The 27,977-nt window shown below is 51.7% G+C and overlaps 2 protein-coding genes across 4 annotated transcripts; both read left to right on the top strand.

Moving 5' to 3' along the window:
* The first annotated feature begins 3,306 nt into the window (after window positions 1-3,306).
* On the top strand, window positions 3,307-9,572 carry APOD (apolipoprotein D). 2 transcript variants are annotated; one of them, XM_060766754.2, is made up of 5 exons: window positions 3,307-3,391; window positions 6,177-6,343; window positions 6,527-6,648; window positions 6,789-6,877; window positions 9,109-9,572. In XM_060766754.2, the coding sequence occupies exons 2-5, from the start codon at window positions 6,203-6,205 to the stop codon at window positions 9,342-9,344; spliced, it is 588 nt and encodes a 195-aa protein (XP_060622737.2). In that variant the 5' UTR covers window positions 3,307-3,391; window positions 6,177-6,202; the 3' UTR covers window positions 9,345-9,572. The 2 variants fall into 2 exon arrangements, with proteins under 2 accessions (XP_060622737.2, XP_060622736.2); XM_060766753.2 differs by lacking the exon at window positions 3,307-3,391 and adding an exon at window positions 4,568-4,652.
* Window positions 9,573-13,043: 3,471 nt separating this feature from the next.
* PPP1R2 (protein phosphatase 1 regulatory inhibitor subunit 2) lies at window positions 13,044-23,889 on the top strand. 2 transcript variants are annotated; one of them, XM_060767197.2, is made up of 6 exons: window positions 13,044-13,449; window positions 16,894-17,001; window positions 17,183-17,260; window positions 18,989-19,092; window positions 20,300-20,506; window positions 20,850-21,083. In XM_060767197.2, the coding sequence occupies exons 1-6, from the start codon at window positions 13,202-13,204 to the stop codon at window positions 20,897-20,899; spliced, it is 795 nt and encodes a 264-aa protein (XP_060623180.2). In that variant the 5' UTR covers window positions 13,044-13,201; the 3' UTR covers window positions 20,900-21,083. The 2 variants fall into 2 exon arrangements, with proteins under 2 accessions (XP_060623180.2, XP_060623179.2); XM_060767196.2 differs by lacking the exon at window positions 20,850-21,083 and adding an exon at window positions 22,963-23,889 and having other exon boundaries at window positions 13,045-13,449.
* The last annotated feature ends 4,088 nt before the right edge of the window (window positions 23,890-27,977 follow it).

The following is a 27,977-nucleotide window of genomic DNA, read 5'->3' as shown; positions in this document are numbered from 1 at the left end:
GTAAAATAAAGTGCTCCTGAGGGCATTTCATGCAGAGTTTGGTCATGGATTATTGTACATTCAATCATTGCTTTTTTATTCTTCTGGTTTTTATTCCCTTTTAACAACATAAAAAACTTTTTTGTATCAGATGGCTATGAAAGATGGTGGTAATATGTCTACAAAGGCCCTTAACGCCCATTTCCATGCCCTCTCCTACTCCCCACATCTTACCAATTATTATTATTATTATTATTATTATTATTATTATTATAACTTTATTTGTACCCCGCTAGCATCTCCCGAAGGATTCGATGCGGCTTACAACAGGCCGAAGCCCACACAATACAACAATACAATACATAGCAAATAAAAACAGTTAAGCAGAAAACAAATACAATAGCAATACAGCAAGACATTATTAAAAACTGAGCCGGCCGGAGTAGGGGTACAGGATTAAAAGTGCTGATGTGTCGGAGGGATATGGGATTAAATATAGGTGCGGTGTGCAGTGTGCGGTGGTCTTGGAACTGACTCAAGTGCTTCTGGGATTTGGAACTGGGGTTTCTAGTCTGAGAAGGCACATTTGAACAGCCAGGTTTTAAGGTTCTTTCTGAAGACTGCCAGTGTAGGGGCTTGTCTGAGGTCTTTCGGGAGGGCGTTCCAGAGGCGGGGGGCCACCACGGAGAAGGCCCTGTCCCGCGTCCCCACCAAACGCGCTTGTGACGTGGGCGGAATCACGAGCAGGGCCTCTCCAGATGACCGGAGTGAGCGTGTGGGTTCATAGACAACGATGCGGTCACGCAGGTAGGGTGGTCCCAAACCGTTCAGGGCTTTGTAGGTAAGCACCTGCACCTTAAATTGGGCTTGGAAGATAAACGGCAGCCAGTGGAGCTCTTTAAACAGGAGGGTTGACCTCTCTCTGTAATGGGCCCCAGTTAACATTCTGGCCGCTGCCCGCTGGACCAATTGGAGTTTCCGAGCCGTTTTTAAGGGCAGCCCCACGTAGAGCGCATTGCAGTAATCCAGTCTAGAGGTGACTAAGGCATGGACCACCCTGGCCAGATCAGCCTTAGCGAGGTACGGTCGCAGCTGGCGCACAAGTCTCAGTTGTGCAAAGGCCCTCCCGGCCACCGCCGACGCCTGAGCCTCAAGCGTGAGCGATGAATCCAGGAGAACTCCCAAGCTGCGGACCTGAGGCTTTAGGGGGAGTGTAACCCCGTCAAGCACAGGTTGCCACCCTATACCCCGATCTGGCTTACGATCGACCAGGAGGACCTCTGTCTTGTCGGGATTGATCTTCAGCTTGTTCGTCCTCATCCAGATAGACACCACAATACAATACAAACCACGTTGCCCAGATGAGGCAGGGACTTCTCCCAGCAGCCCCTTCCTCTGAGGATGGAAGCCCATCACCACCTCCTCAAGAGGAAACTGCCTGCCTCTCTCTTCCGTCTTGTGGGGAAATGATTAATTTGGGGTGTTGTGTGCTTTCCAGTCTGTATGGCTGTGTTCTAGGTGCATTTGCTTCCAAACATGGCCATATAGCCTGGAACCCACACAACACCCATGATTCCGGCCATGAGTTTCCTCCCCAAAACTGGGGTGTGTGCTGAACTCCACCCTGCACCCATGCACACACACACACACACATATACACAGATGCCTGGTGCTCTTGCTCAGAAGGAGCATGACCATATTGTTGCTGCCGCATCACCCAGAAAGATTTAATAGCAGGCGACTTGTTTTGCAGAATGGACTAATCACACTGATAATTGCACTTCATCCTGCCTCAGGTGGACTAAAATTCCAGGTGCGCAGCCAAGGACCCAGCCAACCAGGTGCCCTAACCCTCCAGGCAAAGACCATTGTTGACTGAGACGGAGAGAGCTATCCCGGTGGCCATCATTGGTCAAGGGCCGTGCGACTCAGGCCCTGTCCTGGATGGGGTCTCATCTGGCCGAAAGGTAAAGGAAAGCAGGTGGGGGAGCCATGGCGCGGCAACAAGGGCCTCACTACACACTGCGCCATGAAACAGCAGAGGAGGTCTCCCACTTCCCTGTGGCCCACCTCAAATGAGCCCCCTTGCCCTTCGGTCCCCTTTCCCTTCCTGCAGAGGGTTGCACCTGCCACCTGGGCACACCTTGACACACACTCCCCAGGAAGAACAGGCAGGTGGAGACGAGTGCTGGCATTCCTGGACCTGTCTGGTTTGGCTTGCAGTGCGGACGGATTGATGCTGACTTTAAACGACAGCCAGGGAGGCTGCCGGCAGTACCTGATGCTTACCTTCTGCCCATGCTGTGGGCCTCCCTGCTGATGCATACATCCCGCCAGAGCCCCAGGTGTGATCTGGGAGTCTGGTGGGAACCCTTCTCAAGGGAGCTCCTCGCACTTGGGGGTCCCCATGGCGGCAGCAGCAACACTGCCCGTCCTTCTGTGTATCGCAGCCCTGGACGAGGGAGGCCCTCCTCTTGGTCCATGTTGTGTTTTTGTGACAGGAGGAGCACGAGGGGAAGGGAACTGTGGGGCTGGAGTGGTGTGGGAGACTGATGAGGGTGGGGCCCTGCACCTCAAGGAGGGCCTTTAGGGTCCGAGTCCCTGGGCAGAGTAAAAGGTGGCCCTTGGTGGGAGCTGGGATCCTCAGGAGATGAGTGCTCAGCCTGTTGCCTTCCACAGAGTAGTCAGAGGAGGGAGAGAGTATTCCTGAGAGCAGGACACCAGGGCCTGGATATCACAGCCAACCATCATAGGGAGAACTGGGTGAATGCTACGAGAACTCAGCAATGGAAGGGGAAGAAGCTTAAATGAGCAGCTGCAGGGAAGGGCCCATGGTCCAAGGTGCCTCCGTACGAAAGCAGAGAGCATGGGAAATAAGATGAACTTGAACTCTTGACACAGCAAAGCAAATATGATACTATAATATGTATCTTTGAATCTGGTGGGATGAGTCTCAATACTGTAAGATAACAATAGAGGGACATGACAAGCAGAAGCAAAGCACAATCTCCCTGGAGCTCTTGGATGATTGGGCAGGCATTAGAAAAGGCTGCGTAAGGTAAGCATGCGTCTTTTTGACTAAGCCTTCCTGTCCCCCAAGAACCCTTTGAGAGAGTTTGTTGGGTTAAAGCTGTTATGTTTGTTGGGATGGGGCTGACTGTGAGTGGGAGCTGAGTGGGGGCATCTGAGGGCTCCTTAGGGTTGTCCTATTGAGTGGGCAGGCCCAGGGCCTCCACCTGCACACGTGACCCGAATAAAGGAGGCATGTGCTGATGAGAGGAAGTGAGTCAGAAGGCACTCGCCCTCTATATAGCTGCAGCCCCAGGCCCTGGACCTTGGCCTACAGGAGCTACACTCGCAGACAAGGCCAACGGGGCGTCTTCCGTGGGTTTGGTGGAAGAGACGGCAGAAGGTGAGCTTGCCCATGCTGGGTTCAACCTTCCAGCCCCACAGAATGTCAGAGTGTGTGTTGCAGAGTTATTAAGGCTGCTTTTTGTGTGTGTGTGTGAGTAGAAGCTTGCCTGCTTGCTTGCTTGCTTCCTCGTTAGGGTTCTGGTGTTCTACGGTGCCTAGGGGTCTCTGCTTCAGTGCATGGTCTCAGGAAGGTGGGACTCCTGCTGATAGGACATTTGGCTAGGCATTATCTCTCTATACAGCTGCGACCCCCGTTCATGGAACTCAGTGTACAGGAGATCAGCGGACAAGGAAGGTCCATGGACATCTTGCAGGGGAGTTGAGCTGGGGACCTTTGAGGTGGACACTTGGAGTCCGGTTTCAGTATTACATAAGGCTATGGAACATTGATAGTGAGGGCACCACCACAAGAGTTAATTTGTAGTCTTGCTGAATGAAGGATGTGGATGGCAATACTTGCATCAAGGGCAGGTTGGTGCCTCCTTGGAAGAGAAAGTCCAGGAGCTCGGAATCCTTGTATCTGCTGTGCAATGTATTTGGAAGCAGGTGTCATCCCTGCAGAGAGCAGATTGTCCTGGAGGAGGAACACATTGGGACCTCACAACCTCTGAGGATGCTTGCCATAGATGCAGGTGAAACGTCAGGAGAAATGCCTCTAGAACATGGCTCTATAGCCCGAAAAAACCCCACAAGAACCTACACATTGGGAGTGTTTCTAAGGAGGGGTTTCGTTCCCAAACACAGGAGAAAAGGGACACCTAGACAGGAAAGGACCAGGGATGGTTCTGTGAGTTTGGAGTGACAGGATCCATTTGGACAGTGAGACAGAACGGGGGGAGAGCCACAGAAGGCAGCACTGGAGCGGGGTGGGGGTGGGGGGCACAGAGGACCTTGCAATGAGCAAGCTGTTGTGGCGGCGCTTCAGGTGTTGTGGTGTTTCTTTGAAGACGTGGCCACTTGGTACAGAGGAGCACCTCCACCGCCCCTTTGAAATGGCACATTCATTCAAGAGGAGGCCAAAGGAGGAAGGAGGAACTGGGCTTCCGCTTGGCAGGCATTTGCATCCTGGCAGATCACTGGTGTGCTTGGCACCAGCTTGGCACCAAGCAACGAGGCAGAAGGGGCAACTGCCCCCAAAAGGGGAAGGGAGTGGCAGAGGCTCATAAAAGGAGGGCAGGTGCCAGGAGAGGAGGCAGGGAACACGCGCTGCAGATCACTGGGAGAAGTGTCTCGGCAGGGAGAAGACCACCCCAGGCCAGGTAGGCAGGACCCAGCAGTCCCTTCACTCCTGGGGAGAGCCTGTTGGTGCTGCTTTGGGGGCTGCTCCAAGGCAAGCTGGTGGGAGGCTCACTGCTCTCTGCAGGATGCCTAGAGCTGAAGAATGGGTTTCAGGGGGGAAATTCCCCTGCTTTTCTGTCTGACCCCCATTCCAACCCCCATTAAGTCTCCATCTTCTATTACTATGGGGGTGGTTATGGGAGAATAATGCTTCCTCCCTGGGAATCAAAGAGCTCTTCCTAAAGTAGCCCCTGTCCAGAAGGGAAGGCCTGGCAGGGCAGTGGTCAGCCAGGCCAGAGAAGGAGTCTGTCCTTGGCCCCTCACGGCACTCCATCCATCGGTTACACAGGAAGAAGGGACGGCAGCAAAAGAGAAGGCGGGGAGGCCAGCCCCCATTTCCACGAACGAGGGCTGGGCTCTTCCTCCTCCTCCTCACCTGCTTTCCACCCCAAAGTCATCCTTTGGGCAGCAATGGGAGGGTCAGTGTCCTGAATGGCCTGAATATTTGCAACAGGCTGTTGGGAAGGTTCCCTTTTAAAGTGTGTGTTCCTTTCCGAAGTGCGGCCACAAGCAAAGAAAAACCATAGACAAAGACATTTAAAAAATTTATCGATACGAGTTAAAGAAAACTATTACAAGTTAATTTGGAAGTGGTACTTGACACCGGTAAGAATAGCATATATGAATAAAAATAACTCAACAAATTGTTGGAGAGGGTGTCAAGAACCAGGAACATATATACACATGTGGTGGCAATGTAAATATGTAAATAATTTTTGGGAGAAAGTATTTAGAGAAATAGAAACTATAATGAATATAGAATTAGATAAAAGCCCTAGTATAGCCTTACTATCAATATATAAAGATAAGCAATTGAAAAAGGAGGATAAAGAAGCGATAACAAACTTACTAACTATAGCAAGACTGCTTATAGCAAGGAATTGGAAAAAAGAAATGAATATACAAATAGAGGAGTGGTATAAAGAAGCATGGAAAATAGCAATAAATGATAAATTGACATGTATATTAAAGGTTTAAAAAGGTATATGGAAACAAAGCGATTTTGATGCTGTATGGGGAAGATTTGTGGTAAATGGATTAAAAAATAAGGAAGGAAAATTACCGTCACAAGAAGAAATGAAATTTTGGACAGATGAAATGTAAGAATGGTGGCTTGAGACGGGTGGAGGGGAGCACTGTGGTGAAAAAGGGGGGAAAAAAAGAGAAAAGGGATGGAAATGTCAGAGCAAAACAACAAAACAACATGTTAAAGAGGTTGATGTACAAAATGTAATAACATGTAATAAATGTGATAAAACAATAAAAAATTATTAAAAAAAAAAAAAACCATAGACGTTTGCAAGAGGTGACCTTGAGACACCAAGTGAAGCCAGATCCTCCTCAAAGTTCTCCCTTTGCAAGCGGGTCAGTGTGCAACTACAGAGCTGTGCAAATGCCATTTGCTGACACAACAGGTGCCTCATTGGCCCCCTCTTTCTCCCCAGGAGAGCGTCCTTCCATTCCTGCCGCCATGCCCTCCTCCACTTGGGGCCATTTGGGGCTGCTGCCCTTCCTCCTGCTCCATCTCTTCTTGGGCATGACCCAGGCCCAGACCTTCCACATGGGGAAGTGCCCGGACCCCCCGGTCCAGGAGGTGTTTGACATGCACAAGGTAGGAGAGTGCTGCCATGTCCTGGCGGTGGTGGTGGTGGTGGTGGTGGGGCAGGCACAGAGGGCAGTGGGGCAGCAAGGAAGGCACGGGTCTGGTCCAAGTGCCGGGCAGGGCAGGAGGGAGGGTCATGCGGATCATGCTGGGCACCCACAGAAGAGACACCGCCTTCTCTCCCTCTCTCAGTATTTAGGCAAATGGTACGAAATTGAGAAGCTGCCATCCAACTTCGAGAAGGGCAACTGCATCCAGGCCAATTACTCCCTGAAGGAAAACGGGAAAGTGAGAGTGGTCAACAAAGAGATTCAGTAAGAGGCTGCTCTTCTCTGGCAATTGGGGGGAGGCGGAGGGGGCCAAAGGAGGGCGGGGGGGGGGGGGAGGCAGTGGAGCACGTCCTCCTGGGCATCGGGCCACTCCTGACCGCAGGGCACATCCCACTCCCTTCCAGCATGGACGGCACCGTCAACGAGATCGAGGGAGAGGCCTTCCACGGAAACCTCCAGGAACCAGCCAAGCTGCACGTCAAGTTCAACTGGTGTAAGTCCCCTCTGCCTGTGCCAATGTTTGTGTTGCGCTTCCTGTTCCTATCAGACTCTGGGAGGCCTCACAGAGGGCATCTGCCAGGAGGGCTTGGAGGGTGCCCTCCTGTGTGGTGGAACGGGGCTAAGCTGGATGGCCCTTGGGGGTCCGCTCCAACCCGCAATGCCTTTCCAAATCAAGCATTGGCTCACCCTGACTTCAAATCCCCTTGGTGTGGATAGTGCAGATTTCCTTCCAGCCTCTGTGCTTGGCCATATTAATTGGCATTGCCTTGTTTGTGGAGACTCCTGGGAGCCATTTTTGGCTGCTTTGTAGTTCCTCTCTGCCCGAACAGGTCTCAGTCAGCAAACTCAGCTGCGGCTCTCGTCTGGCTGGTAGATCCAGATGGCAAGAAGGAAGGAAGGAAGGAAGGAAGGAAGGAAGGAAGGAAGGAGGCCAGGAGGGGGAAGTGGCCCCCAGGGAGGGCATCTCCTTCCAGCCGCTGGAGAGAGGCTCTTCTGCCCCCTTCCCTGGACTCCTGCCAACTCCCCAGAGGATGGCCCCAATTAACGAACTGTGGAAGGAGGGACGGAGGACCTTTGCCCTGGACGCATGGATAGCCAGGAGTCCTCCCCTCCCCTCCTTCCATGGGATGCCTTTGAGTCCCAAGGCCATCCAGCCCAGCAGCTTTCTGCCACTGAACACACAACCTGAGTCCTCTTGACAGACGGCCACCCAGTCAGTCTAAGGAGACTCCTCCTTGGCTTCTCCATGCTGGTCAGTGAGCAAGGCCCCCACACTCCCAGCCGTGTGCCCTATCAACAGACAAGAATGTGTTATGAATAACTTTCCCACATTGGAAAAGAATATCCCACTTTTGACATTAATTTGTCATGAATAACTTTTCAATAACTTTAAAGGGAAAAGGAAGAGGGGCCGACCAAGGGCAAGAGGGATGGGTGGCATCCTTGAAGTGACTGGATTGACCTTGAAGGAGCTGGGGGTGGTGACGGCCAACAGGGAGCTCTGGCATTGATTAGTCCATGAGGTCACGAAGAGTCGGAAACGACTGAACAAATGAACATCAAACTTTAAAGCATAGGTTCTTTTTATTGCAATTTCCAGCGTGAGAGGGTAGATCAGATTACAGAAAACATTTAGACAAAGAATGACATTGAGCATACAGACATACAGATTCTATGCAACCGCATTGGATTGACAATTACATGGTTAACAAACAGGCAAAGGGGAATTACATTTTCCATCACCATTCTCACGCATGCATCCATCTACATGCATCCAAATATTACCATATCTTTTTCTCCCTCCTTGGAGAAGCACCTGTTCGGTCAGATCCTGATTTCCTGCAGCCTGCCAGTGCAGAGTTCCAAAACTTCCCTAACGCCAAAACTTCAAAACGTCGAAATGCCAAAACTTCTTTCCCTAAGCACAATGCCAAGGACCAGATCTGAGTTTTCCACACAGCAGAACCTGACTCCCTGCACAAAATCCAAGACTCCAAAAGCGCACTTCTTCCTCTTCCCTTGAGAAAGAAGCCCCAAAGTGTACACAATCCTGCTTTCCCAGAGCATATCTGACACTCTCCAAATACACCATCTCTCTCCTTCCCTTATTGAGCAGAGCATAGCGGGTGGAACACACTTCTCAGGTCTGCCACACATTGAGCATTATTAGACTGAGTCTTTTATAGCAATATTCTGCTGATAGAGTCCCAAAATTGTAAATTAATGATAGACGTCCTCCATTCTGGTTCCATCTCAATTTTCTGGCCAGATGTTGATTCTCCTTGATTGGTGTGGATCTTATGTTGACTTCCTTCTTAACATTGTAAACATTTATCTTATCACTGTCCAGTTCTTATCAGTTTACTTTTCAGTTCTTATTAGCAACTTTAAATTACAGTCCAGGAAGCAGGTAGTTAGTCATTGCAGACCTTAATATTTTACTGATGTTTCCAAAATTATTAGCTCCATCCATACATCCTTCCATTCATTCCCACACATATATTAATTTCACATTGATCAACTCTGCAATGATATTTTTGTGACTGATGGACAAAGAACCAATATCTATCAGAAAGGAGGCTGCACGGACTGGGTTCTGACATGCTGGCTGCAGCTCCCCTTTGGCTGTGCCCCTGGTAAGCGGACCCTCTGCGGGCGTGAATCCTCCCCCTCCCCTGGGAGACCCACTCTCTGTCCTTCCTTCCTTCCTCCCCTCCCCCGCAGTCATGCCGGCAGCCCCTTACTGGGTCATCTCCACCGACTACGAGAACTACGCCCTGGTCTACTCCTGCAGCACTTTCATGTGGCTCTTCCACGTGGATTACGCCTGGATCATGTCCCGGACACCCGAGCTGCACCCGGAGACCGTGGACCACCTGAAGAACATCCTCCAGTCCTACGACATCGACACGACACGGATGCGGCCCACCGACCAGACGGACTGCCCCCCTGACATGTAGCCCCCGCAAGGGGACCAAGGCTGGACCAAAGGACACATGGACACACGGACAGACTGGCTTTCTTGCTTCCTTGTGCTAAATAGCAATGCTTACGGCATGGTACCTGTTGGGAGGGGGAAAGGACGGAAGAATGGAAGGAAGGAAATGAGGGTTGAAGGATGGCAAGGAAGGAGGGGAGGAAAGGAAGAAAGGAAAGATGGGGAGGAAGGATAGATGGATGGAAGGAAGGAAGAAGGAAAGGGCAAAGCAATGACAGGAAGGAGGGAAGGAAGGAAAGGGGGGAATACAAATTTGTGCCCCTGTTGCTTTGTGAGGCCTCTTTTCCAGCTGTTGCTTCCAAGACCACATCTGGCCCCAGATGAGCCGAAGGCGGTTGCCTGGGGTTTCTGTGCCGATGCTGCCTCTGTGGCGCCATGGAGGGCAGAGGGCTGGAACCCACTGGGCAGCCACGCCATGCCCTTCCTGGGCAAAGCTACGGATCAAGTGCTCTTCCGGGAAACCTTCGGCTTTTCTGCTTAGAATAATAAACTCCGCCAGGCAAGCAGTTTGCATCGTTCTGCTGGATTTCTTCTGCTTCTGGGTTTCCTCTCTTAGCTGTATGTGTGGGAGGGGCACCCCAATATGTTGTGCACTGAGGCGTATCCTTGGCTACCTTGACATGAAACCTGTGGCCCCTTGGGGTGGGCGGGCTTGAAAGGGCCACAGCACAGCCCTCCCTCAAACAACAACCAACCAATGGCCAGTTTGCCCAATGGTGTGCGCCCTCTCCCTGCTCCCAGAGCCCCCCTCTTGCACGACCCCTGACTCTGGAAAAGGCTCTTCTTCCATCTGAGAGGAAGGGTCTTGCTGCCTGTGCCCAGCAGGGAGGGCCCAAACGTCCAAAGGGAGGGTGGAGTGGCCAGATACCTCTGACTGCCATGGGCCCTTTCAGGCAGTGAGTGGTTGGGACTCTGAGCTAGAGCCACAGCACCCCCTAAAGAGGAGAAGTGGCACCACTACCAATGTGTTTTGCTTTCCAGAAAAGCTGCCTTGCCAGCAGAGAGGTAGCACTCCAGGCAGGAGACTCAGAGTTGTTACTCACTCCTGCAGGTGGAGGGGGCCAAGCTCCCTCCTCTGAGCTTTCCTGTTTCTTGCACTCAGATGAATGAGTATTTTCTTACTAAAGTTGAAAGGGGCCCCCAAGGGCCACCCAGTCCAACCCTCTTCTGCCAGGCAGGAACAGCACAATCAAGGCACCCCTGACAGCCTCTGTTTAAAACCCTACAAGGAAGGAGTTTCCACCGCACTTTGTGTTCCACTGCTGAACAGCTCTTCTCACAGTCAGGAAATTCTTCTTAATGTCCATGTGGATTCTCTTCCCCTGTAATGTTAAGCCATGGCTCCGTTGAGTGCTAGTTTCCAGGGCAACAGAAAACAAGCCAGTTCCCTTTTCCTTATGACATCCTTCTACATATCTGCACATGGTGATCATGTCTCCACTCAACCTTCTCACATCTCTCCTCACCCAACTTTCGAATCTCCTCCCGGTCCATGAGGGCTTCCAAGGCCATGGATGAAAATATAATAATTCAAAGGGAGAAACATTTCATGAACACATTAAAATAATAATGCCAGCCACAGGTGCAGGTGAAAGGTCAGAAGAAAATGCTGCTGGAACACATTGGTCGTACAGCCCGGAAACCACACAACACTTCATTAAAATCATGGAATCCTAGAATCCTAGAGTTGGAAGAGACCTCATGGGCCATCCAGTCCAACCCCATTCTGCCAAGAAGCAGGAATATTGCATTCAAAGCACCCGACAGGTGGCCATCCAGCCTCCTAAAAAGAATTCCAAATGCAATGTGCGGATTTTGTTTTGAAGCCATTGAACTGTCAATTCCAAACACTGGGTGGCATGCAGAACTGCCTGTTGGGAGCTCCAGAGGCGGGTGGTGTGTGTTTGTGCAGGAGAGCAGGGCTGCAAGAGAGGTGGCCCCTGCCCTGGACCCACTAATGGAACTTGGCCTGATCTTGGGACCCTCTCCTCTAAAGATCCGGCACCTCTGGTAGATTTATATGGTATCTTGGTCAACGCGAGGACATTGAACGGAGCTCAGAAGCAGCCTAGGAGCCCCTGTAGTTCTTGCAGGACTGGCCTCCTATGGCCCTGAGCTACACACCTGGTGCCCTCCTGGCTGCTGCATTGTGCGCTTCAAAGTCCTTGGGTGCTTTTGCCCATTGGCAGACCCAGCACTGCAGGGGGCATTCCCCCCTCCCCTCAATTAATATATCCACATGTGGGACAGGGCATGTGGGGGGGGGGGGAGCTGTGCCAGGCTGCCTTTTGCCAGGCTTGGCTGTCCCACATCATAGGCTTGATAGTTGACCAGAGTAAAGGTGCGCACACTCACCAACCAAACCGCTCCCCCTTCCCTTGGCTTCTCTCCCCTCCCCCCCAACTCTGCCCTGTTTCTCTCTATTCTAAAACAATCCTGGGAATGGCGAGGAGGGACCAGCAGGACAGACCAGGCCTGGGCCCTCCCTCCCTCCCTCCTATAATACCGGCTGTTAGGAATTGTGGGGAATTGGAGTCCAAAACCCCTGGAGGGAAGGCTCAAGTTGGCTCAGGGTTGACTCGCATAATTTATTTATTTATTTATTTATTTATTTAGTGTACTTCTACTCTGCCCTTCTCAACCCCCAAGGGGGGGGGGGGGACTCAGGGCGGCTTACAAAAAGGCACAATTCGATGCCTACACAGTAATACAGATAAAATATAGACAGCAATTAAAACAGTTATAACAGTTAAAACAATCAATATATATCACAGTCAATCAATAAAAACTAATCTTATGCTCAACGTTCGCAACTCAGAGTCCATAATTTCATTCCACATTGTCCATTCCTATCAGTTGTCGTTGTCCTTTATTTATCTGCCAGATTGCCCAAATGCCTGGTCCCAAATCCGCCTTTAATTTCCTTCTAAAGGAAAGGAGGGATGTTGATGACCTAACTTCCCCGGGGAGTGAGTTCCACAGGTGAGGGGCCACCACCAAGAAGGCCCTGCTCCTCTTCCCCGCCAACCTCACTTGTGATAGAGGCAGGGTCGAGAGCAGGGCCTCCCCGAGGTGGGACGTTAAACTCTGAGGTGGGACGTAGAAGGAGATGCGTTTGGACAGGTACGCTGGGCCGGAACCGTATAGGGTTTTGTAGGTCAAAACCAGCACTTTGAATTGTGCTCGGAATTGGATCGGCAGCCAGTGGAGCTGACGCAACAGAGGGGTGGTGTGCTCCCTTTATGCCGCTCCGGTGAGCAATCTGGCTGCAGCCTGCTGGACTAGTTGGAGTTTCCGAGCAGTCTTCAAAGGCAACCCCACGTAGAGCGCGTTGCAGTAATCTATCCAGGATGTAACAAGCGCATGGACCACCGTGGGCAGATCAGAATTCCCAAGGTATGGGCACAGCCGGCGCACAAGTTTTAATTGCGCAAAAGCTCTCCTGGCCAACAACCCAGTTCAGAGGCAAGGAGGAGAACTGGGCTGCGTGGCTTGTTTGTGAGGAGAGGGCGGCCATTTTGGGAGCGGGGCGGGGCCCTTCCGGGGAAGGGGAGACGAGGCGCATGCGCGAGGGGGCGGGGCTTCCTTCCTTCTTTGCCTGGGCCTTTTCATCATCTCCACACCACACGCCCCGCCCCTCCCTTGTGACGTCACCGCCCCGCGCCTTCCCTCCTTGCGCGTGCGCAGTGGGCTCCCAGTGAGGCGGCGGTTGCGGCCTGTGAGGCGGAAGGGAGGCGAAGCCAAGCGAAGAGTAGAGCAGAGCGGAGGAGGGAAGGGAAGGAAGGAGGGCGGGCGGGGAGGGGGAAGGGGCGCCCGGCGATGGAGACGAAGGGCTCCCCGTCCTCGTCGCTGTCGTCCTCGGGGGGCGGCCGGCCCGTGAAGGGCATCCTCAAGAACCCCTCCAGCATCTCCGGAATGGGCCTCGGCGCCGGAGTGGCCTCGGGCGTGGGCTCCGGATCCGGCCTGGGCCTGGCCTCCCCGTCCCGGGCCAGCGTGCACCGCGGGAGGGAGGCCGAGGAAGCCGAGAAGCGCGCCCGCCAGATGGAGGCACGCCCCAGCGCTGAAGGGTGAGAGGGGCCCGGCTTGGAGGGGGGGGGGGGGCGGAGAGAGGGGGGGCTGGGCGTGGCTTCCCCCCCCGGGGCCCCCAGCACACCTCTGCTTCATCATCATTTGATAATAATATCAAACCACTCTCAACAAAAGATTCCCCCCAGGCACTTCCAAGCCATCCAATGCTAATCAAGGGGGTCAGCTGAAACATTTCCACCTAGCTCCAGCAGACAAGAGTCCTTTGTCCCACCCTGGTCCTTATTCCACAGGTATATAAACCCTTTTTCCTCGTTCCAACAGACCTCACTACCTCTGAGGATGCTTGCCATAGATGCAGGCGAAACGTCAGGAGAAAATGCCTCTACAACATGGCCATAACCTACAACAACCCAGGCCATCAAATGCTAATCAAGGTGGTCAGTTGAAACCTTCACCCCTAGCTCCAGCAGACAAGAGTCCTTTGTCCCACCCTGATCATTATTCCACAGATATATAAACCCTTTTCCCCAATTCCAACAGACCTCACTACCTCTAAGGATGCTTGCCATAGATGCAGGCGAAACGTCAGGAGAAAATGCCTCTAGACCATATAGCCCCCAAAAAAACCTACAACAACACATTCACATCTAGCTCCAGCAGACAAGAGTCCCTTGTCCCATCCTGGTCCTTCTACAGATACATAAACCCCTTTTCCTAGTTCCAACAGACCTCACTACCTCTGAGGATGCTTGCCATAGATGCAGGCGAAATGTCAGGAGAAATGCCTCTAGAACATGGCCATATAGCCCGAAAAAAACCCACAAGAACCGAGTGATTCCAGCCATGAAAGCCTTCGACAATACATTGCCATACCCGCATGGGGGGGGGGGGAGGGGGGGGAGAATGGGCGTGGCCTCTGCTTCTTCTTCATCATCATCAGAGTAAACATAATAATATCAAATCACTCTCAACAAAAGATTCCCCCCGGGCACTTCCAAGCCATCAAATGCTAATCAAGGGGGTCAGTTGAAACATTCACCTGTAGCCCCAGCAGACAAGAGTCCTTTGTCCCACCCTGGTCATTATTCCACAGAGATATAAACCCTTTTCCCTAGTTCCTACAGACCTCACTACCTCTGAGGATGCTTGCCATAGATGCAGGCGAAACGTCAGGAGAAAATGCCTCTACAACATGGCCATATAGCCCAGAAAAACCTACAACAACCCATAATAATATTTGTTTATACTCTGCTCCAGACCTGTGCCTTATAATTATAATCACAATAATAATTATGATAATAAAGACTCTGGCACAAGCCAGTCAAGGGGGTCCGAGTGGGGATCGGCACACTGGGTGCAGTGCCCCAAGACCTTGGCCTGCAATTAAACACAATTAGCAATGATAAAATCACCACTAGCCAGCTGCAAAAGGCCACCCTACTCAGATCTGCACACATTATTCGCTGATACACCTCTGTGCTGGCAGGACTGAAGACCGACAGGTCGCAGGTTCGAATCCGGGGAGAGGTGGATGAGCTCCCTCTATCAGCTCCAGCTCCTCATGCGAAGGGGACATGAGAGAAGCCTCCCACAAGGATTTATTTATTTATCGTGTCATCAGCAACCATTGTTTTACAATTCTAACAGAGCAAAACAAACACAGAGATTAAAAAGAAAAAGAAAAAAAAAACCACACAGATTTTGCAAATTTGGTATTTGGTTAAATGTCCTTTGACCAGTATCTGGCCACTTGGAGTGCCTCTGGGGTTGCCGCAAGAAGGTCCTCCATCGTGCATGTGGCAGGGCTCAGGGTGCATTGCAGCAGGTGGTCAGTGGTTTGTTCTTCTCCGCACTCGCATGCCGAGGATTCCACCCTGTAGCCCCATTTCTTAAGATTGGCTCTGCATCTCGTGGTGCCAGAGCGCAATCTGTTCAGCGCCTTCCAAGTCGCCCAGTCTTCTGAGTGCCCAGGGGGGAGTCTCTCATCTGGTATCACCCATGAATTGAGGTGCTGGGTTTGGGCCTGCCACTTTTGGACTCTCGCTTGCTGGGGTGTTCCAGCGAGTGTCTCTGTAGTTCTAAGAAAACTATGTCTTGATTTAAGTCGTTGACGTGCTGGCTGATACCCAAACAGGGGATGAGCTGGAGATGTCTCTGCCTTGGTCCTTTCACTATTGGCTGCTACTTCCCGGCGGATGTCAGGTGGTGCAATACCGGCTAAGCAGTGTAATTTCTCCAGTGGTGTGGGTCGCAGACACCCCGTGATAATGCGGCATCCCACAAGGATGATAAAACATCAAAATCATCCAGGCGTCCCCTGAGCAATGTCCTTGCAGATGGCCAAGTCTCTCACACTGGGACACTCCTGACACGACAAAAAAAAAATACCTTGGTGACTGGCTTGACCTTGAAGGAGGGTGGTGACAGCCAACAGGAAGCTCTGCCATGGGCTGGTCTATGAGGTCATGAAGAGTCGGAAGCGACTGAACGAATGAACAACAACAACATCTTGTTGTATATCAAATAATAATAATAATAACGTGATTTTATTTTGGCGACTTGGTTTCTGTATTTATTCTGTTGTGTTTAACTTTTTGATGTGATTATGTTTTTAATTGTATTTGTGTACTAATTTATGCTGTAAGCCGGCCTGAGTCCCTCTATAGAGGTTGAGAAGACTGGGGTTATAAATGTTTTAATTAAATAAAATAAGTAATACCCTGCCACATAATCTCCCCAGGGGATTCGGGGCAGCTCACAAAATGAATAATATATCAAAATGCATAAAAACAAAACAAACAACGAATACCACATCCAACAAGATAAACCACAACACAATTCAACAATTTAGTAATAAAATTATAAAATATTCAATTAAAACATTCAATTAAAAAGACAGTGATTACTATGAGCTCCAAGGTGGCCTGGTATCCGAGTCGCGGTATATCCATTGAACAGAGATTGGCTAATCCTCGCCAAAAGCCTGTTTCAATAGCCATGGTTTCAAGTCCCTCCTGCCATGGTGGCATGACTGCTGATCTGAAGGTCAGTGGTTTGAATCCATGAGACAGGATGGTAACACATCCGGGTGTCCCCTGAGCAATGTCTCTGCAGAGAGCCAATTCTCTCACACCAGAAGCGACTTGCAGTTTCTCAGGTGGCTTCTGACACGATAAAAAAAGGTCCCTCCTATATGTCGTAAGGGCCAACCTTAAGAAATAGGGCTACTAAGTGGAGTCCACAACATGCGAGTGTGGAGAAGAGCAAACCCCCGGCCACTTCAGCCTGAGCCCTGCCACATGCACCGGGGAGGGCCTTCTCCCAGCAACACCAGAGGCACTCCAAGTGGCCAGCTACTGGTCAAAGGAGATTTAGTATCAGGCCAAGCTTTAAACTTTGGTTGTGGTCTTTATACATTATACCTGCATTCTCCCCGAGCCTCTGACACAATGGATTAATCAATCCCTTTTCCTTCCCCTTAGGAAGAAGTCTGCCAAGTGGGACGAGATGAACATCTTGGCCACCTACCACCCGGCTGGGAAGGACTACGGCCTCATGAAGATTGACGAGCCCAGCACCCCCTACCACAGGTGGCGCCCCCCCCCCCCCCGACCTCTGGGGTCATGCGCGGGAGATGGCGGAGGGGATTGGGGGCTGGCAGAGCCCTTTGTGTGTGTTGGGGGGCTGCTCTTGCTGGAGGTGCTTCTTGGATCAATCCCCCCCCCGGAAGCCCCTCCCTGAGACCCCCCCCCCTTTTTGCCTTCTTTGCAGTTTGGTGGTCGATGAGGAGGGGGAGGGACACAGCGACGAGGAGCAGGAGACCCCCACTGCCGACCTCCTGGCCCGAAAGTGAGTAGTTGCAGGTGCGGTGAGAGGGTGGGACCCCCCCCCCCCCCCCCCCGCTTTGAATTTTGAAAGTGAGCTCAGTGCCTATGACTTTTAAGAGCAAAAAGGCCTTTGCCGCAGGAAATCAAAGTTCTGTCAAGGGTTCCTTGAGTGTGAGAGTGTTTTAATAGTAGGGGGTGGTCAGCTCAGTTGTAACATGCACAGATATCTATAACAACAATTACAAAAACTGTAGATTGCAAATCACAATTTCTATATTCTAAGAATTTCTACATTGAATGTAGCATGAGAACATTCACACGATTAATTAAAGACTGTTTATAAATAGAAGATAATTTTTCAATACTTTGTTAACACAATAAAACTAGAGCTTCCAAAATCACAATTAAATAATGTCAGGCACAAAATAACACTTCCTATATTATCGAAAGATCTTCTTCCATAAACAACATCAGAGACAGTGACACACAACAAGGTCTCCCGGGTTGTTTCCCTTGTTTCGCAATGTCTTCATCGGGTGTTAAGATGTTATAATTCACTAAATAAGAAACACAGCAACTTACAAATAATAGATATACTACAATCCCCAAATTGACATAGTTTTGAAAAGGTTGTCATTGTATATGCATGACCACTTACATTCTAATAGGTAGTTTATCAGTTCTGTTTTGATTTCCTATCAGCATTTATAGTCTTTGGATTCACTAGATAGGAAAAGGACAATATGTAAACAAAAAGGTATACTAGAATGCCCCAAACCCCACTGTTTGAAGGGATTCTCAAACCCATGTAAGTCTACTTACATTCCTGTAAACAGCCTTGGCTCTGAGTAAGGAGTTCTGAATTGAGCAATTGTGTTGGTAACTACACAATTGGAAGCTCTAAATTCATTGTGTTGACAAAATATTGATAAACCATGGGTCACTGTCTCTGATGTTGTTTATGGAAGAAGATCTTTCGATAATATAGGAAGTGTTATTTTGTGTCACTGTGCCTGACATTATTTAATTGTGATTTTGGAAGCTCTAGTTTTATTGTGTTAACAAAGTATTGAAAAGTTACCTTCCAATTATAAACAGTCTTTAATTAATCGTGTGAATGTTCTCATGTTACATTCAATGTAGAAATTCTTAGAATATAGAAATTGTGATTTGCAATCTACAGTTTTTGTAAATGGTGGTCAGCTCAGGCCACGCTCGACCCAGCCAGCCAGAACTCTCCCTTGGCTTTCAAGCCCTTTTTGAAGCCTGAGGGCTCACTTGAGGGCTGTCCGATGCCCTGCGCAAGGCTATTCCACAGTCTTCTTGGAAAGCAGGCGCAGTCCTTTGGAATTCTCTTCCCATCTTCCAGCGTGAGAGCCGCCCCTCCCCGTTTGGCAGCCTAGGCACAAAAGGCTTTCCTCCCCGCCTCCCAAGCCTTGTCATGAAGGCACTGACCATAACACTGAAGGGAGGGGCCTTCTCACCAGGGCTGCCCTCCTCCTTCCAGCCTGAAGGGCAGCCCTTGATTGTGACGCTTTGAGCACAGGCTCCCAACTCTTTCTGGGTCCACCTGACAAGGTTTCCATTGATTCCACGCTGAGTCTGTGCACTAATTGAGCCGTCACGCTCCAAAACCCTGCCTGGCAAGAGTGCGGGCCAGGGAAGCCTTGCGCCTCCTCTGGGCTTGGGGCCTGGCTCTTGCCCGTTGGACCCAGAGAGGCTCAGCTCTGCCCGGCTTCCCTCTCTGCAGGTTGGCGGCAGCGGCGGAAGGCAAGGGGCCGAGGGCCTTGGCCCAACAGGAAGAGAGCAGCGATGAAGACGAAGACGATACAGAGCTCTCCCCGGAGGAACGAGGTCAGTGGCTCTTCCTTTCAAAAGAAAAAAGGCCGTTGGACATTGCAGCGTAGTGAAGCGCACGGGAGTAAAATGCTGTGATTCCACTTCTGTAGCCTGAGGAAAAGTGCCTGTTTCTCTTTGCAGAGGTCACAGAACTCACTGCTAGGTTTTGGGATGAGTGTGTTCCCCCTTTAGACCCTCCCCCCCCCCGGATCCTGGGATGTTTCTAGGGAGAGCACCCACTCTTGCGCTTCCACACAGAGGAGGGGTCAGTGTGCTGCTTGCCCAGAGTGTGTGTAGCATGAGCCTGGTCCCTGCTCTTTGTGCACAGTTGCCTGCCCCCTGTCAGGGAGCTCTGCCTGTGGGGGCTTGCCAGAATGTGCCCCTGGGCCCCTTCAGAAGCTGTGTGGAACTCGCCCGTTGGCCTTTGGGTCAGGTGCGTCCTAGGTGGGGAGATCCATTTCTGTCCTTGTGTCAATCTTCTCTTCCATTTGCTCCCTGTGCAGGGCCTTGTTTGTCAGGCCATCCAGCTGTTCAGGCCTCCAGTTCTCAGAATCCCTGGCCAGCCTGTCCAGTGGTCAGGAATTCTGTGAGCCAAAGTCCAAAACCCTGGAGGGGGGCGGGGAGTAGGTTGCGCACCACTGCAAGGCGCACACACAAATGGTGTGTGCTGGGAAGGCTCATAACTCCCACCTGCCTGACTATTCTCCCCTGCCATGTGAAAGCAAAATGTTGTCTGGTCCCAAAGCAAAGTCTTCCTTGAGGAAAGTCTTGGTTCTCAGTCGAGCCCTCTGTGCGCAGGTAGCGATGTGCCCCCGTCCTTGCCACTCAGAGTCCTCTTGTGTGCCTCCCTCAGCCCCTGCCTCAGGTCCCAGGGCGGCTTTGGCAGGTCTTTTGTGGGGTGCAGGTACGTCTGAGGAGTGGGGGGCGAGGGTGATGCGATCTCTAGGATTGTCTGCACGCTCTATCCCTCTCCAAAATTTCTATCCTGTTTATATGTCACCTGGTCACGCCCAGCATTATTTTTAAAATTTTTAATTAGTACATTTGGCCCTACCATAGGTTTTTAAACATTGTTGTGTTATTGTTAATGTTTATTGCTATTGTTTTATTGTTGTATTGTGGGCTTGGCACCGAGTCCCTTGGGGAGATGGTAGCGGGGTACAAATAAAGTTTAATAATAATAATAATAATAATAATAATCTCTGCCCTGTGTTTTGTGCAGAGAAAAAGAGGCAGTTTGAAATGAAGAGGAAGATGCATTACAACGAAGCCCAGAACATCAAACTGGCCCGGCAGCTGATTGCGAAGGAGCTGCAAGGAGGAGGAGGAGGCGGCAACGAGGAGGAAGACGAGGACGAGGACGAAGATGAGGATGAGGACGAAGAGATGCGGGACACCACAGACTTGGGGGGGATGAGCCCAGAGCTTGGTGAGCGCTGATTCCCAGTCGTGGGCCGTGGCTCCCTTTTGGAGGAGAGTCTTTGTGGCTGCAAGGGGGGCGGGGGCGCCTCCTGGGCGCAGCGGTGCCAAAAAGGCCCCCCCTCCTGTAGGGCGTGGTGCTACCCACTCATAGAGTAACCAGCTGTCCCTTGGAAAGGAAACAGAAAGGGAAACACTTTCCCAAGGAAATCTATGTGTGTGTGTTTCTCCCCCTTCCTCTGGGTATTCTGTGGGACCCCCCCCCCCCCCCCCCGCCAGGGTTTGCAAGAGTAGTGCTGTTCCTTGGGGCAGGCGCTGGCCCTTGCTGTTCACCCCTGCGTTTGTATTTCCAGATGCAGCCTCCCGCGGGCGGAATGTCTCCTTCTGCTTCAGCTACCGTTGAGCCCCTTCCCCCTCCTCATCCTTCCTGCTGGGCTTCCCTCCCCCTCCCTCCCTCCCTCCGGGCCTCTTTTGGGGAGAGAGACCCCTCTCCTCCAAGGCCCACCCTTGTCCTGCCCCGTCCTTCCATGTGCGTCGGGGTGATTTTTGGTGAATAAACCGAGCAGTTTGCTCTGAGATTTTGAGAATGGTGCATGTCAATGGAATTTGGGGGGCCTGAATCCTTGCGCCAGCGTCCCCTTTTCAGAGCAGCCTGACTTCCAGTTTTGTAATCCTTTGAAAACAAACTCTTTATTTGCCAGAAATAGATGCAGTTGGGAACCAGGACAGGAAGGCACATTTAGGTCCTGAAGGAAGTTAGCAAAGAATGTGTGTATTGGAGCATTCCACTGGAAGGGGCTGAGTGGCGGCCTTCTGCTGCATGGGCCCATCCCAACCCACTCATAGAATCCTAGAGTTGGAGGAGACCTCATGGGCCATCCAGTCCAACCCCATTTTGCCAAGAAGCAGGAATATTGCATTCCAATCACCCCTGACAGATGGCCATCCAGCCTCTGTTTCAAAGCTTCCAAAGAAGGAGACTCCACCACACTCCAAGGCAGAGAGTTCCACTGCTGAACAGCTCTCACAGTCATAGAATCCTAGAATCCTAGAGTTGGAAGAGACCTCGTGGGCCATCATCCAGTCCAACCCCATTCTGCCAAGAAGCAGGAAAATTGCATTCAAAGCACCCCTGACAGGTGGCCATCCAGCCTTTGTTTAAAAGCTTCCAAAGAAGGAGCCTCCACCACACTCTGGGGCAGAGAGTTCCACTGCTGAACAGCTCTCAAAAGCCGGCAGATGTAGGGAGTCTGTTGAGCATGCCGGGGGGGGGGGGGGGTTGACATGCACACACACACAGGCACCTGGCCACCACCTGCTCCTGTGGCTCCCTGGAGACCTGTGCCCCTGGAAGCTGCCTGTTGGCACGTGTCAGAAGGGAGGGAACCCATTGGAGGGATTGGCTTAGTGCCAGAGAAGGGTGCCTTCTGTTCTCTAGGAGTCCTGTCCTTTCCCAAGGGCTGTTCAGGGAGCCTTTGAGGGAGGGGTGACCCTGTTCCTGTGAGGGAATCCTCCCTGTTGGCCTCCTGCCCTGCTTCCCCTTTGCCAGAGCTCCAAGAAGCTCCCTCCACTGGGTCAGGAATGGCTGTTATTCTGGGACAAGTGGGGAGAGCGGGTCGGATTAAGTATGGCTGCACCTCTTATTTTGCTGCGTTATTGCCACCTGTCCATTGCCACTTTTGAGTTTACCGAATTGCATCCTGCTGCTCTGTCTTCATTTCACCTTCTGCCCTACCCTGCTTGAGTCTGCCTCTGGAGCTAATTCTCTCTCTCTCCCCCCCCCCCCCCCCACTCTGTCTCTCTTCTGCTGGCCCGCAAGATTTGCCCTGCCCCTTTTGGGATCTTCTAGCACTTTGGGAAGGGGAGACCTAATAATGTTTATGCCGGGATTTTTTGAGACCGGAAACGTATTTGGGGGTCCTTCCAGGGTAAGAAAAGGATGGGAAAGATTCCAGGCCAGTGAAGAATTCTGGAGAATTGGGAAATCCTCCTGCCTTTGTGGCTTTGCTTGACCTGGTGCAAGATGCCGTCCGCTCTGAGGCTGTTTTTATTCTCCTTTGAGTGTTTCTTCTCAGCGAGATATCTGTGTGTGGTTCCTCCTGGCAGAGGGGGGCCTGTCTCCTGCGCAGTGATATTCAGGGGAATCAGGAGGAACTTGCGGGGTGGGGGGTGAGTGGCAAGGCTGAAGGGCCTGAGTGGGAAGCCTTGTGGTGCCGCAGGTCAAGGGAGCAAATTTGCTGCTGGGCACCTGGAGTGCTGATGCATCCCACCATGTGTAGGGGACAGCCCTGTTGCACGTGCTATCCCTTGTCACAGCAGTGTTCCTGAAGGTGCGTTTTCTTTTCGTACGGCTGCCTTGGTGTGTTGTGATGTGGTGTCATGTGCCTTCCTGGGGCTGCAGGGGCCTTGTGGGCTGCAGCCCGTCCCCGGTGAGAAACCCATGTCGCTCTTCTCTCTTTCCCGCAGTCCCCGCTGCTGCTCCTGCTCCTCCTGACCCGCTCGAGAGCATGGCACACGGCCTGGAAGAGGTCTGCTCGGGACTGTAAAGCCAGCAGGCCCTTGGGCTCCTCCAGTCACACTTCTCCGTCGTGGTCACCCTGCGGAGTGGCCCGCTTGCACTGTTGTATTGCCAAGAAAGCAGTTGATTAGCCATCGAGACTTTTCTGTTAGGGGCCGGAGACGGTGGTCTCAGAAGGCAGCTTCGTGTAAAATCTGTGGGCCCCCCGGCTCATTCGCACGGCTCCTCTTCTAGGTCTGAGGCCCCCAGCGCCACCTGCTTCCTCTTCTTCCCTGTGGCCGCTGGTGTGCCAGACCCTCCCGTGAGGAGGGGGAGATTCCCCTTGCCCTCCTCTCTCTGCCACCCGCTCCCCACCTGCACCCACCGCCTCAAGTGTGGCTCCCTGAGAAAAAGCGGCTGTGTTGAACCTGGCAAGGGGCTGGGGCTTCCTCTGGCCCTTTATGGTGGCGCTTGGGATGTTAGAGCTGGGGAACCACGAGCTCACCCCAATACGCCATGTAGCTTTCTTCATGTGGTTTTTGTTCTTCCGTGGCTCTTTTCCGTCCCTGTGGTCTGCCTCTCTGCCACCCGAGGCATTCATTCACCGTGCCACTCTGCCGGGGTTCTGGGAGGGGGGATCAGGGAGGCCCCCGGCCCCTCCTTGGGACTGCTGGGCACTGCTCTGTCAGCCTGGGAGTTGGCCTCACTCGGAGAGGAGAGGAGCGGCTGTGTGGGGGGAAGCCGCGGGCCAGGAAGGGAGGGGCTGGCTTGGTCTTCCTTCTGACTGCACTGGTTTGGTCAAAATTCCGTATGTTTGCAAAACTCTGTATGACTGTGTAGACCTATTTTAAGGTGACTTCTTGTTGTGCATCCGAATAACACCTTGAGGTATTTTATCCTTGTGTCAAACGGGGGCTTTCTTGACATGCTGGTCTCTGCCTCTCTTGAAGGACAGCACAATATGTGCAGGGTAGTGATCGAGCTTTATTCGAGGAGGAGGAGGGAAGCCGTAGAAAGGGTCTCGAAGGGACGAGGCAGCGTTGAATTGCCCCAGGCAGGACTCCTGTTTGCTCTCCTCCCATCCCGTTGTGGCATTTTCCCCTGAAAAGACCTGGAAAATCTTTGGCATTTATTGGGAGAAGCTGGGGTCTGGGAACTTGCCGTCTGGGTGGAGAGGGCTTGACCCCCCTCCCTGGGAGACACTCCCCTCCCACTTGCCTCTTGACCTCTGGCGATGGGGTGGAGGTTGGGAAGTGAAGGTTAGTTTGCAGCCGATACAGCACTTGGACTACTTGCAATCAATAAAGCATCAAGCAACTAGCCATTGAGGCTGGTGGCTGCAGACCTGGCTGGGTTGTTCCCTCCCAGTAGAGCAGTGGTTCTCAACCTTCCTAATGCCACGACCCCTTAATACATTTCCTTATGTTATGGTGACCCCCAACCATAAAATTAGTTTCATTGCTACTTCATAACTGTCATTTTGCTGCTGTTATGAACCGTAATGTAAATATCAGATATGCAGGATGTGTTTTCATTCACGGGACCAAATTTGGCACAAATACCCAATACATCCAAATTTGAATACTGGTGGGATTGGGGGAGGGTATTGATTTTGTCCTGTGGGAGTTGTAGTTGCTGAGATTTATAGTTCACCTACAATCAAAGCGCATTCTGAACTCCACCAACAATGGAATTGAATCAAACTTGGCACACAGAACTCCCATGACATACCAAAAAAAAAAAAATTGGAAAGGTTTGGTAGACATTGACCTTGAGTTTTGAAGTTGTAGTTCACTTACATCCAGAGAGCACTGTGGACTCAAACAATGATGGATCTGGGCCAAACTTGGCACAAATTCTTAATATTCCCAAATGCAAATACTGGTGGAGTTTGGGGGAAATAGACCTTGACATTTGGGAGTTGTAATTGCTGGGATTTATAGTTCACCTACAATCAAAGAGCATTCTGAACCCTACCAACGATTGAATCGGGCCAAACTTCCCACACAGAACCTCCATGACCAACAGAAAATACTGTGTTTTCTGGTGGTCTTTAGTGACCCCTCTGACACCCCCTCGTGACCCCTCCAGGGGTCCCGACCCCCAGGTTGAGAAACACTGCTGTAGAGAGAGAGAGAGACCAGGGTTTGGGCAGGGTGCCTGGCTCTGGGGGGCAGGTGAGCGGTCCCTGTGCTTGAGAGGAGAAGCAGCAGCAGACAGAACTCCCAGGATGCCTTTCTGCAGAAGGCCCCTTTTAAGAACTGAAATAGGGGGCAAAGGGTTGCCCCTGCCCTTTCTGGGCGTTCCTGGGTCTATCTGCCAGTCCTTTTATGCCCCAAGGCAATTGGGAATTGCAACTTGGTTTTGGTGGGATGTAATCTTAGAATCATATAGTTAGAAGGGCCCTCCAAGGCTATCCAGTCCAACCCCCTTCTTTTTGCCGGACGGGAAGGCTCAATTCAAGCACCCAGGGCAGATGGCCAACCAGCCTGTGTTCCAAGGCCTTCGGGGGAGGAGACCCCCAAGTAATCTAACTTACATGCATACTTAGACGATCCCTCGTTGTCCAAGTAGGATAATCCTCCAGGGTGGGTCCGTAGGTGATTGTGGAGCCCTATTCTTGACCTGCATCGTCTCCCGCAGTGAGGGCATTGGTGACGTTTCTCCCTTTCACCCTCCATTCATGCCTCTTCAAATTCTGCAGCACTGCTGGTCACAGCTGACTGCCAACTGGAGCGCTCAAGGGCCAGGGCTTCCCAGTTCTCAGTGTCTATGCCAGAGATTTTAAGGTTGGCTTTGAGCCCATCTTTCAATCTCTTTTCTTGCCCAACAACATTCCGTTTTCTGTTCTTGAGTTCGGAGTAGAGCAACTGCTTTGGGAGACGGTGGTCGGGCATCCGGACAACGTGGCTGGTCCAGTGGAGTTGATGGCGGAGGAGCATCGCTTCAATGCTGATGGTCTTTGCTTCTTCCAGCACGCTGACGTTTGTCCGCTTGTCTTCCCAAGAGATTTGCAGGATTTTCCGGAGGCGCAGTGCTGATGGAATCATTCCAGAAGTTGCATGTGACGTCTGTAGACAGTCCACATTTTGCAGGAATATAGTAGGGTTGGGAGGACAATAGCTTTATAAACAAGCACCTTGGTATCCCATGTTACAACAGGTAATCTATTCCATTGCCGAACAGCAGGTATCATTGCCAGGAGGTTCTTCCTCAAGTAGAGGTGGGTCCTCTGTCACTGATATTGGAGCCCATGGGGCCACGGTGTCCCTCTTTCCCCGGAGGAAGCAACTGGAGGCTGGGCTCCTACGTCGTGGGTGCCGACCTTGTAGGGAGAGCAAGGTGCTCGTGCATATAGCCAATGCCTCCCAACTCTTCTTGTCCTTCCATAAACGTCCATCTCGACTTCTGGAACAATCCCCTCAGCGTTGCCTTCAGAGAATCCAGCAAATCTCTTGGAACGAACAAGGTGGATGATTGTCGGCACCTTGAGAAGAACCAGAGGCCACCGGCATTGGCGTTACGATCCTCTGCCTTCCCCTTTGTTGGACCGAGCGCCCTGTCATTTGAAGGCCCAGAGAGGTTGCTTTCCTCTCTGCTCAGGAACGGAAAACAGCAAAAGAGGCGTAAAGATGGGCTTCAGGCAAACCTAGACACATCTGGGGCAAACCGAACTGGGAAGCCTTGTCTGCAAAGAGGCGCAACATCTGGAAGTGGGCCTCCTCCTCCTCCTTGTGAGAGAATCCAGAAGAGGCCTCCCTTGCTTCACGGGACAGGGCTCCTGAAGGCCAGGCAGGTACACCTCCTGGTAGGCCGCAACATTATTATTAACTTTATTTGTACCCCGCTAGCATCTCCCAGAGGACTCGATGCGGCTTACACAGGCCGAAGCCTCAAAACACAATACAATAAGAACGTAACATCACAATAACAAAGCAAATCAGACAATGAACAAAATAACATAACTCCACAATAACTAAGCAAATCAACAAAAGCAAAAATAACGACAATGGCAGAACATCAAGACATTATTAAAAACTGGTTCGGCCGGCGCACTGGGGTACAAGGGTTAAAAGTGCTGAAATGGCAGGAGGCACGTAAGGTTAAAAGTGCGATGTGCAGCGACAATTTGTTATGCTAAGGTGCTACTAGGACTTGGGGTGGGGATTCCTAGTCTGGGAAGGCACAACGGAACAGCCAAGTTTTTAAGTTCCTTCTGAAAATGGCTAGAGTGGGGGCCTGTCTGAGATCTTTTGGGAGGGCGTTCCAAAGTCGGGGGGCCGCCACAGAAAAGGCCCTGTCACGTGTCCCCACCAAGCGCGCTTGCGACATGGGTGGGATCACGAGCAGGGCCTCTCCAGATGACCGTAACGAGCGCGTGGGTTCATAGATGGTGATGCGGTCACGCAGGTAGGGTGGTCCCAAACCGTTTAGGGCTTTGTAGGTGAGCACCTGCACCTTGAATTGGGCTCGGAAAACAAATGGCAGCCAATGGAGCTCCTTAAACAGAGGGGTAGACCTCTCTTGATAATGAGCTCCGGTTAGTATCCTAGCTGCTGCCCGCTGGACCAATTGAAGTTTCCGAGCCGTCTTCAAGGGCAGCCCCACGTAGAGCGCATTGCAGTAATCCATTCTAGAGGTGACCAAGGCATGGACCACCCCAGCCAGATCAGCCTTCACGAGGTATGGTCGCAGTTGGCGCACAAGTCTCAGTTGCGCAAAGGCCCTCCCGGATACTGCTGACACCTGAGCCTCAAGTGTAAGCGAAGAATCCAAGAGGACGCCCAAACTGCGGACCTGTGGTTTCAGGGGGAGTGTAACCCCGTCCAACACAGGTGACCACCCTATACCCCGATCTGGTTTGCGATCGACCAGGAGGACCTCTGTCTTATCGGGATTGATCTTCAGCTTGTTCTTCCTCATCCAGATCGACACAGCGGCCAGGCACTCGTCTAGCACCTGAGAAGCCTCCTTGGAGTTAGGT

Source organism: Anolis sagrei, chromosome 3, assembly GCF_037176765.1.
Source record: "Anolis sagrei isolate rAnoSag1 chromosome 3, rAnoSag1.mat, whole genome shotgun sequence".
Taxonomy (NCBI): domain Eukaryota; kingdom Metazoa; phylum Chordata; class Lepidosauria; order Squamata; family Dactyloidae; genus Anolis; species Anolis sagrei.
The sequence above is the reverse complement of the archived record's forward strand: the minus strand, read 5'-3'. Positions and strand labels throughout refer to the sequence as shown.